The sequence below is a fragment of the Impatiens glandulifera genome, chromosome 3 (genome assembly GCF_907164915.1).
Source record: "Impatiens glandulifera chromosome 3, dImpGla2.1, whole genome shotgun sequence".
Classification (NCBI taxonomy): domain Eukaryota; kingdom Viridiplantae; phylum Streptophyta; class Magnoliopsida; order Ericales; family Balsaminaceae; genus Impatiens; species Impatiens glandulifera.
In genome coordinates, this window is record NC_061864.1 from 60,598,343 (window position 1) to 60,610,010 (window position 11,668).

Genomic DNA, 11,668 nt, shown 5'->3' on the forward strand with positions numbered 1-11,668 from the left:
TATTCACCTTCATTCTTCTCAAAACCGCCAAAATATGCCTACACGGGAGTCCTTTGAACTCAATTAGTTTACATTGACAGTTTATAGAAGCCCCCGTCTGGGTGAAATTTACCTTTACAGAAATATCTCTCCAATGTTCTCCATCATGACCTTGTATGGTCTCCACTATTCCGAATGTAGTTGTTGTCCCATCGTCTTCAAGTATGGAGGTGTCGTAGAACATCAACTCTTTCACCTCATTCTGGAACAACTTAAAAATGTTGTTTGTATATACACTCTGAAATATTTTTTCCAATGAATACTCACTCACAATTGAAATAGTCGAATTATAAAAATTAAAATCTAATTTTTTCCCTTCTCTGTGTTCCTCTTAAGGGCCCTGTCATATTGCTATACAAATTGTTTTAGGGATGTTTTAGAATGAATAAAATCATCAAAAAAAATATTCATAAATTCACTTCTTTGAGATTTTGACATGCCTGCCCAGAAATAGCATTTAACATACATAGGAATCCATTTTGTACATTCTACGTGCAAGGGTTCAGCCAATTATTGTCTTGCAACTAAAACTCATCTATCATTTTCAACCAACTATCTTCACACTGCTGGATTGTGATTGAGTTGTAGACAATGTTCTTGAATGTCTTTTTTATACTTTTATAATGAACATGTGTAGAAAATTTGGTGAGGAGTTTCTTCATTATATGCCAAAGACAAAATCGATGATGAGTGTTCAAAAATACATTTTCAATTGCAATGACCATTGATCGACATTGGTCAGTGATTATTGCCTTTGGAGCACGTCTATTCATACATGTCAATCATGCTTTGAAAAACTAGATAAATAACTCTGAATCCTCACTGGACAGTAAGCCACATCCTAACTAGATTGATTGTCCATGATGATTAACATCGAAAAAAGGAGAAAATGACATATCATAGTTGTTTGTCAAATATGTTGTGTCAAATGTGATGACATCCGAGAAGTACTCATATACAACCCTGCATCTTCCATCAGCCCAAAAGACATTCTTTATCTGGTTTTTCTCATCCGCATCATATACATAAAAAAAAATAAACATTTGCTTTGCATTCGGTAGAAATTCTGACATAGCGCTTTGACATCTCCATTTTTCTAACCGCAACCGCCTAGCTTTTGAAATATAATTTTTGCAGCTTCTCTCATCAAAAGTCATATTATCATATCCACCAACTTCAACTACAAGTGTTTGATATGTTTTTGACAAAGTAATTACAGCTTCGTCGTTTAAATCCAATATTCTCTTCGTACTTGGATCCAAAACCTAGTGAGATCTAAGATGTCTAGACTTTTCAGGACTCAAGATATGATTATGCTCATGGAAGACACTAGTTATCTCAACAGCACCTTCGTTCTGAACTGTAACATTTATCTTAGACCTTACAGTTCGTCTTGGTGGAAGGTCTGCATTATAAAATGTTTTCCCCTTTGTAAAACATGCACCACTTTTGGCACAAGCGATGTAGAACCACTTTTGTTTGTCATATGGACTGTCCTTGCTCCTAGCGTAGAAATGCTAATACCCTTTGATTGAGCATATGCGTTGTAAAATTCACGAAGCTCCTTTTCAGAAGGAAAAGTCATTCCAATACTGTGAATTTGAACATCGTGTATTTCAACTTCGGGATCCATGAATCTAAAGAATAATAGACAAACTGTATTAACAAAAAGAATGATGACCATTCCATGTTGGCATCCGAAATTGTCCCTAACATGGCCATGTGGGCAATTGGTCCCTAACATGCCCATGTTCAGGAACGATTGGTCATATACATGACCATGTTCGAAACAATTGATCTTGTACATGGCCATATTCGGGACCAGTTGGTCATGTACATTTCCATTTCTAGGACCAATTGGTCTCAAACATGGCCATATACAAGACTAATTGGTCCCGAACATGGCCATATTCTGGAAACAGACCAATATTACCAAATAGACCAATATTACTAATATTTCATCTCAGTTTATCACACATTATACTTTAGTTTTAAAAATAACATTAAAGTTTTAACATTACACTTCACCTTAAAAGAATATTTCAGATTATACATTACAATTTAAGTTAAAGATAAAATTACAGTTTAGTTCGGTGATCGTCTTGTTCGCAGTCGTCGTCATTTCGCAGTGGACTTCACGGTGGTCTTCTTCTCAATGGTTCTCTTTGCGGTCGTCGTCTGCTTCGTAATGGGTTTATCATTGATAGAGAAATCTAAAGCTCGTACTTTTGAGCTCTTTTCAATAGGAGAAGACTATGATTTGATCAAAACTGTAAAAGAGCGCGCCCTTTTATTTTTATTTTTTTTCTCTCTCATCCATCCACCATGGCTTTTTTTTCTCCACGGTGGCAGCAAAGTGGGGGGTCGATGCCCCAGTGTCGCTCTCTCTATCATTCCTCATATACATGATTAAAAAAATTACTTATTACTAGCTAAGATATCATGCGTTGAACGATTGTAGTTATAAAATAAAAAGGGCATAAATAAAAAATAAATTTTATAAAATTATCTCAATCATAAATAGTTATAAAAATGAAACAATTAAAAATACATAAGAACATTCTATATATCTTAAAATTTATCTTTCACATTTTTAAAAAATAAATTAGAATATTAACACAATCTTCATAATCATAATATACTTCAATTTAGGACATTTTTAATTAGAATCAATAATTGATGTCTTAACTCGATTCTTAATATTTGAGCTATCATAATTAGTTTAGTTAAGTATTTTTTTAAAGAATAAAATAACACATTTTTAAATATAAAAGTAATCCTTATTCTTAACATAACACAAGACTTTGTACAACAATAATTTTTTTAAAAAAAAAAATCTCAAAATGAAAGTTCAATTGGTATGTCATATGGATATTTCTACAAAGCCAAGAAAATTACAAAGAGATGCAATCAATATTAGAGAGTCAAACAATTAAAAGACCTTAGTATATAAAATTCAATCTAAATTTCATAAAACTGAATAAAGAAATGTCCAAAATGACTTAAATCTCATTTTGATCTACAAAAGAAAATACTGTATATATTCAACTATAAACCAAACAATATCAAGTTAATTATACTCTCTCTTTTGTTATATAAACAATAATGTTAGAGATTCAATAACATAACATAACTATCTAGACTTGTAAACATAAATGAATCTACATCAACAACAACAACAAAAAGATCTAATCTACAATGTAAAAAAGTATTCAAGATAATTAACGTCGTTGCGGCGCTGAAACTTTATAATTTTCGTCAATTGATTAGCTAAGATCATCTCCAACCGAAAAACTCATTTTCAAACTCATTTTGGTGTAAATGTTACATCAAAGAGTAATTTTTCTCCAACCAAAAACTCATTCTCAAACCCAAAAGAATATTCTTCTTTATATCAACTTTTATATTTTTTTAATATCACCACATATATTTTACAATGTTATAAATTACACCACAATATTTTAATATCAACCCATTATTTTAAATTTAATTATAAATTAATTATAAAATCATTAAAAATTCATAAATTATAATATACAAACTAAAAAATATACATCTGAGATTGAAATAAAAAAATTATTTGTACAAATAAAAAGGAGATAAATTTTCAAATGTTGGAATTGGTGTATTTTGAAGTGCAATGTGATCATCTTTATTTCTAATTTTTTTTATATCGAGATATTAATTCTTCAAATCAAGTATTTTCATCCACTACCATTTCAACCTTCGGTGGTAGTGTTTCTAACTCAATCTCAATTGGTACACTTATATCACGTCATCTTTTTTATTCAAAATTATGCTAGTTATTATATCATGAAGTACCTTCGGTAGTAATATTAAAGTCGAACAGACCCCGCATTTTGGAGAGAATAACTCAATAAGTTCAATAATTTGGAAGGAAGCAAGGCTTATTTGCCAAATTATTGAATATTAATTGTTTGTTTCATAATCTGTAGTGTATTTTTTTATACTTTGTATTGTTGTGTATTATTGTAATGTATTTTTATAATTTATATAATTATTATCATTTATATATATTAAAGTAATTTTTTTTTAATATTATTATAAATTTTGTTGAACATTATTATAATTTTTTTTGAACATTATTATAATTTTTTTAACATTATTATCAATTTTAAACATTATTATAAATTAATGTTATATAAAAAAAATATTATATAAATAAAATAAATAAATAAATTAAAATATAAATTATATAAATAAGTTTAATGTATAAAATATACCTAAATTAAGTTTAGAAGTTGAATTATAAGAAAAAAAAATTGAAAACAGTGCAAACACATATTATATAATTTATTATTGAGTTTTGCAAAAGAGAGAAAATAGTGGAAAACCCATTTTGGGCTTGCGAATGCGTGTCGGTTGGTTGGAAGGAAAAAAAGTGTTTTGGATTTGGGTATGAGACTCGGTTAGAGATACTCTAAGTTTCAAAAAAATATCCAATTAAATTTTAAGAATAATTACATCTTGAAATAAAATAAAATTATTATATAATTTTTATTCTTAATCCAATTTAATATTTAAGAATTATTAATATGCAATAAAATAAACGTTCACAACATTTGTTTCTAAGAGATATATATCCCTTCCATTGTAAAGGACATTTGCAGAGCCCGCAATATGACCATACCCTAAGTTCAGTCACCATAATACTCCCAGCAATACTACCCAGCCTTAAAGCAGATAGAGTTTACTTCTATAGTTCTATTATGATCCCATGAAATAGATTTAAGCCTTTAATTTAGACCCACTTGTGTATAATTATTAGATGAATATCTCTGATAAGGTGACAATGGAGCCAGTGTCGTTTCTGAGATTTTTTAGGCCTTAGGCGAAAGCACGAAATTGGGGCCCTACGCATAAACTTCACTTGTGTTTCACCGTTGATCTTCAATAACCTTTTAATATCTACAAAGATATAACATAAATTGTCAACGAAAGTGACTTCTTCTTGCATTTTTAGATGCAAAATCATTGATAATTGTATCGTAATCAATATATTCCAAAAAATCTTTTTCAATACATAAAATAGCAAGTCCATTCATTCTAAATTTTATGGCTAAGATAATGATAATGTATTTCATTGTTCATAGCACGTCTAACATGATCTTGCATTATTATATCAAACTCAGCAATCATCTCAATTAATCCTAGAAAATTACCGTTAGAACTTTGATTAAGTTTTTCATTTGAACCACGAAATGCCAAATTATTTTTTGCAAGACATTTAACAATAACACATATTCTTACTAGTACTTGCCTCCACCGGTCCCTTTCTTTCTTGATCTCAAGTTGCAATTCTTTATCAATAGTTTTATCTTGTTCTAACCTTTTCTTCAAGTCCCACCAGGTTTTCATATTTTTGTAATGTTCAGCGCTGCGCTCATGCTCTTCAAGAATCCTACTAATATTTTTCCAATCCCTGCATCCTTCATTTGCAAGTGAGCTGCTATTGTGATTTAATTTAAATAACTTACAACAAAAGCAAAACACATTATCCACTGATTTTGAATAAACCAACCATTTCCTATCCCTTTCTTCTCCATTACTTAACTTTTGAGAATAGTGAAAATAAGAAAAGCGCCTATAAATATGATCATAAGGAAACTCAAGATTTAATTCCCGTCTAGGACCCTTTTCAACCAATAAATCTCTTGTTTTATTACCAAGATTATCCCAATTTATAGGATCATATATATCTACTAGGGGTTTATCCACGAGAGAGATAGAATGGTTGTTCGTTTGACTATCGTTTTCGGGAATGATATTTATTTTCTCCACATTCTCATCTACATTAACTATATTAATTTCTTCAGCATTTATCGCTTCAGTGGAGTCTAAATTTTCAGAAACTTTTGTTCTTTTAACAAACTTGTCAAGCGCACCACTTTGAGATTTAACAAATCGTTCTTCTAATTCTTTCCTTTTTTGTTTTTCATATCTAGATAAATATTTTTTCGGCGCCATCAAACAAGTAAACTATTTTCAAAGATCTTTACGGCTTAACCACACAAATATACAATCTCAAAACAAAGCATAAAAATAAATAACAATCAAACCCTGATATTGAATTTTCACTTTTAATGGTTAAACCTTACCTCAAGGCTCAACCCAGCGAAACAGAGTCACCGTCGAAATTATTTTGTTGTCGGTTTCGTTGTCGGTTTCGTTGTCGGTTTCGTTGTGAGTTTCGTTGTCGGTTTCATTGTCGATGTAGGATACAGAGACTGAGAGAGACAAACAGTGAGACAGACAGTAAGGTTTTCAATTTTTTGTTCTGATAGTGTTAATTTGTTTCTCTATTTGGGCTATAGAGTCATGGGCCAAAAAATCTAACATAATAAAAAAAAAAAATAAAGAATAAGAAACTAAAAATCCTTACTAATACTTAGCATAAATAAAAAAAATAGGCCCCTTTTTGGTCCTAGGCCGTGGCCTAGGCTGCCTACCCCATCGGGCCGGGCCTGAATGGAGCAACTACTAAAGATGTAATTGGAGAGCAGCAAGAGAAAATATAAATTTACATTTTCTGCTTCACAACTAAGACCTAAGACAGTTAAAATTTCAAGTTGACTCTTAAAATTTTAAGATTTTACAGAAAGTTAACGAGTCTTATTTCAAGTAAACTCTTACGATTTTAAATTTACGATAATAAAATTTTACGATTTTATGAGTTTATAAATAATTTTAATTTTACGATTTTATATGATTTACATTTAAAAAAACAAATTTATATTTAAAAAATAAAAAATAAAATTATTATTTATTCAAATAAATAAATTAATAAAATAAATTTTATAAATATAATTTTTTATAGTGTTATTTACTCATTATTATTTTTTAACTGATTTTATATTTAAATTTTTAAAATTAACTAAGTATAAAATACTTAATTATATATAAATAATAATAATATATAACTATTATATTTTTCAAATTAAACTATTAAGATTGTAAACTCTCGATTTTGATATTTGCTCAAACATTCAATACAAAAGTGAGTGTCAATTGCACCAAGGATCTAGGCTTGCAGAAATGTAACATGATCACCCATTTATTAATAAATGAGCAAAGCATAACCGTTACAATGCGTAACGGGCTGCCTGCAAAGCCCACAATATTCCTTTAAATGTTTATTAAAGCCCAACTCCAGTCACTTTAATACTCCCAGCAACGGGTTACAGGCTTAAGCTATCAAGCCCAGTGTCAAACTACATCACAATGTTTAGACATACTGAGCTTTCTTCTCTTCTAAAATATAGATGTGGGACATATATATTTTTGATTTATTCTTCCTTAAGATTGATTCCCTATATGAAGTTGTCTTAGAATTGTAAGTATAATAAATACTATTATCCTCAAACAAACAATTGAAACTCAATATATAGTTGTTTCTTAATAATTTTCTTTAGGCTTAGATAACTATAAAACATAAAGCAATACACCTATAATCATTTTAGTAACAAAAAAAATCATAAAATTATACTTTGTTTCCACTAAAAAATATTCTAAATTGAAGGTTGATCATACTTTTTAAGAAAGTATTGTCTTCCTAAATGAATAAAATAACTAATTACATTCTAAATTTGTTACTAATTTTGTTTCTTAATAGTATATTTTATACATGTATTATAATTAAAGGTGGAAATTTAGGTCAAATCAAATATATAATAATCAACTCAATTAATTTCATCACTCTTTTATAATATCATATGATAACACATATAATTGTAGATTTCAAAATCACTTGATTATTAGAAGAATTATTATTTGTAACCTTAAAAAAAGAAATGATCTGTAAAACCAAACTGTTGCCTCTAGACTAGCCCTTTCATACAGCATATTTTTCTTCTAATGACTGCTTTTATGAATTAAATTTATCAAATATATAAAAAAAAATCAATTCCACACACTTTCATATCCTTGAGTAGGTGTTTAAAAGCTATGTGCTTAACCTGCGAAAAATATTCACTCCGAAAGAACACGGAACATTGTAAAAAAAAAACAAAAATATCTCTAATCAAAAAAATATTGTTGTTTGCCCGTGGATTCCTGTTTTAGGGCCCTGGTTTTGGTAATTCTGGGTTTTATCCAACATGGTTTACAACTTACATGTAAAAGATCAAATAAACACATGACCTGCTGCTACGAGGAAAACCCAAACACCTTTTGTTCTGTACCCAAATAAATTTACGAATTTGTCTACCTAAATTCAACTTTCAAATATGATCCGAATAATTCACATAAGATAAAATGTTTTCAGAATTCAAAAGGCAAACAAACTAAGAAAGAAGCTAAGACAGTTGAGATTTTATCTCCAAAATCAACGAGTAATAGTGTCTTAATACTGTATGGAAAACGACATATGTATATAGATTGTAAACGCAAATAGGCCGATCAATCCATCTCATTCATCTCTAGTCGAAGGATCTAGACTAGTCACCGGGCTATCAGCAAAATACTCTTGATGCTTCACATTAACTCCATACTGCCAATTTGAGTGAAAAAGGGGAAACAGTTAGAATTACCGAAAATGAAAGAAAACAGTTTGAGGTGGAATTGGAATTTCGGGCATTAACCCTATTCGATGAAAACCCTTTTGTTTTCTTAACTTGCATTCGGATCTGAAAGAGAAACCTGACAATTAACTTTTGAATCTCTAATTCAGACTAAATTCAGATAGACCATGTTTTCAAATGAATGGAATTTAAATCTAAGAATTTAAATTTCAATGAATGTGATTTTATAATCTCTAATTCCCTTCTTCTGAGCTCCGAATTGTAATTCCCCCAAGTCCTAAATCAACCCGCCCAACATATTTTTTGCTCAATTTAAATGCTTTTGACCCCTGTAAGTTTTTGCCCAATTAAAATAATCCAAACACGTTGAAAATTAATCTGATCCGCTTAACATAACTTTGACCCATTTAACACAATTTTGACGCATTTAATACAAATTAACCCGTTTAACATATTTTTTACGTGTTTAACATAATTTGATCCGGGGAAAAACATTTTGACATGTTCAACATAATTTAGTCATGTTCAACATATTTTAACCTGTTTAACATATTCTTGACTTAATAAACATTTCATTACTCATTAAACACATTGACCCGTTAAACATATTTTAAACCTTTTTATTCTTGACCCGTTTAACACATCTTGAACCAAAATAATGTTAAACAGATAAAAATGTTGTGTTAAACGAGTCCAAGGTATGTTAGATGTGTCAAAAGTAATAAAATGAGTCAAGAAAGTGTTAAGCAAGTCAAAATGTGTTAAACCGGGTCAAAAGTTTGTGAAACAGGTAAAAAAATATTAAAATATATTAAACATGACAAAAGTATGTTAAGAGGGTGAAAAACATTGATCAAGGGACAAAAAATGTCAATAAAATAAAAGATTTTTTTTTTCCAAGAATTAGAATTCTATAATTTTACCAAACATAGGAATTGAATTAGAATTTGAAATCCAATTCCACTTGTCCAAACATATCCCGAGAAATGATGTTTTCAAATGAAACTAAGAAAAACAATGTTGAATTCCTGTACATTTTCTTTCGTCCCATTGGTGAAAGGGGAAAGAGCCTAGTGTTACAAAGCAATTACTACTACAAAAAAACTAGGCTTCATTTGATTTGAGGTGGAATTGGAATTGATCATTGACCTAAAGAAAACATTTTAGTGCCCAAATCTAGATGCGGATCTAAAAGAGAACCCGTCGTCGTTAATTTCTGAAGCTGGGTCAAACCCAAAAGGTAATAAACATAATAAACGTATGAAAGTTAATATTGATAGGGATTCTAATAAGCTTTTTTTTGGTGAACAAGATTTATTCCCTAAAGGAAGCTAGCACGGCCTCCCACAGACACAATCAGGGCGTTTTTAGTGAAAATCAAAACATTTGGTCTCTTATTACTCAATACGGTTTCCACTTGAGCTACCCGGATTTGCAATTTTCTAATAAGTAATATCAAAGAATTTTCAGGAGCCCAACTTGAGGGTGTTCAGCTCCCTTGTATTTTAATCCCTTCTAAGCTATACTCTCTAGTATAGAATTAACACACTATAGGATTGCTTAATATAAAATTGGATTCCAGATTGTAGGAAGAACTCGAGGAAGTTCAAAAGTTACCTCTTGTAAAGCTTTCGACAGGTCCTCCATAGTCAAAATCAGGCGCTTGTCCTGCACGAATCAAAGCAACAAAAGGAAAAGTTTAGAAACCACGCAGAGCACAACAGAAGTAGATCTTGTGAGATCTATTTTTTTTTAATTAGAAACTTCTTAAGAATACATTTATTTAATACAAAAAGTAAGTTAAAAAAATAATAATAATAGCAGCAAAGGATTACCTTCTGCTGTTTATCCCTCTTGTCCTTAACAATAGAAGCTTGTCTGGCTTTACATTGCCTGGATACGAGAAGATGACAATCAACTTTCGCTACGAGTAAATCTATTCCATTTCATTTTAAGTAAAGAAACAGTATCCCCAAGATACGAAACAGAAACAATAAGTGTTTCCAGATGAGGCAATATCTACGTCGAGCATTTGTCGAGAAGACTAGCATTTTGTTTAAGTTATAATAATTCTTCTTAATTAAAAATGGACTTTCTTTCCATTCAAAACCTGTTATTTGTAACATTCTGCAGTCATATGTCTATCCTATTAGTTTTGTGCATACATCATCAGATAAACAACCAGATCATCCAAGATCATTCCTGTCATTCAAAACATGAATTGAATGAACTAGAATCCCAATTAGAACATAACTGTTATAATATGTACACTGTATAAGATCTGAAAGAATCCAGCTATCCAACATGATTGTAATTTCAAAACCCTACAATATACTATTAAAGCATATACTGAGTGGAACAGTAAAAGAGAAAACGTACTGAAGCGCTTCGTTTGCAACCTCGGAGATGAATTTCTGAGTAGCAACTGCAACCAATCTGATTCTGCAAAAACAGAAGAAGCTCGTTCATAATATTGTGCATTCAGAAAATTGGAATGAGAAAAGAGTTTGAGATGAAAATTGAAACGTACAACCGAACATCGGGACATTGAAATCCACTTTTGCCTAGATAATGCTCCACGAGTTCATCGGGAATCTGCAAAAAGAGGGGGATAAAGGAATGATTGGTTGAAGTAGAGAGATTAGGTTTACAGTTGAAGGAATTGAAATTATATACAGTTGGATTGTAATCCATCAAGGACGCTAGAAAATCGGATAGCGTAGAGTCGTCATCGTGGTGTCTGGATTCGCTGCTGGACTGCGGATTCATGTTGTTCATCTTTTCTTCCCTTTCTTCTCTCTCAAGCGGATCTTGATTCTTCAATTTCTATTCCCTCATTAAATACCTACAAATTATTATTATTATTATTGATATTTGTGGATAAAAGATATAAATCTTTTAAATAAAAATAATATCATTCAAAATTTTGAATTAGTTTAAGTTTCTAAATTTAATATTTATCTATATTTTTAAATTTATCAAATATATAAAATCTAAAATATATCTAAAAGAATAACAATTCATCTAAATTAATAATATCCATTACTAATTACTATTAGAGAGGAGAAAAATAATTAATTTTTTTTTAT

General features: G+C 30.0%; 1 protein-coding gene across 1 annotated transcript; it reads right to left on the minus strand.

The window, feature by feature from the left end:
* Positions 1-8,271: 8,271 nt before the first annotated feature.
* Positions 8,272-11,413, minus strand: LOC124931575 (transcription initiation factor TFIID subunit 10). Its single transcript, XM_047472073.1, has 6 exons — positions 11,256-11,413; positions 11,110-11,174; positions 10,959-11,021; positions 10,415-10,472; positions 10,197-10,247; positions 8,272-8,548 (listed from the first exon to the last, which is right to left on the minus strand). Exons 1-6 carry the CDS (start codon positions 11,355-11,357, stop codon positions 8,468-8,470), a joined length of 420 nt encoding a protein of 139 aa, XP_047328029.1. The 5' UTR covers positions 11,358-11,413; the 3' UTR covers positions 8,272-8,467.
* Between the last annotated feature and the right edge of the window lie 255 nt (positions 11,414-11,668).

What these genes read in the sequence shown, in the direction of transcription:
- LOC124931575 (XM_047472073.1), bottom strand. Translation starts at nt 11,357, where the DNA reads ATGAACAACATGAATCCGCAGTCCAGCAGCGAATCCAGACACCACGAT. An exon ending in AGAGGGATAAACAGCAGAAG is followed by an intron (nt 10,248 to 10,414) that starts GTAATCCTTTGC and finishes TGATTCGTGCAG; the next exon opens with GACAAGCGCCTGATTTTGAC. An exon ending in TGTCGAAAGCTTTACAAGAG is followed by an intron (nt 8,549 to 10,196) that starts GTAACTTTTGAA and finishes TCAAATTGGCAG; the next exon opens with TATGGAGTTAATGTGAAGCA.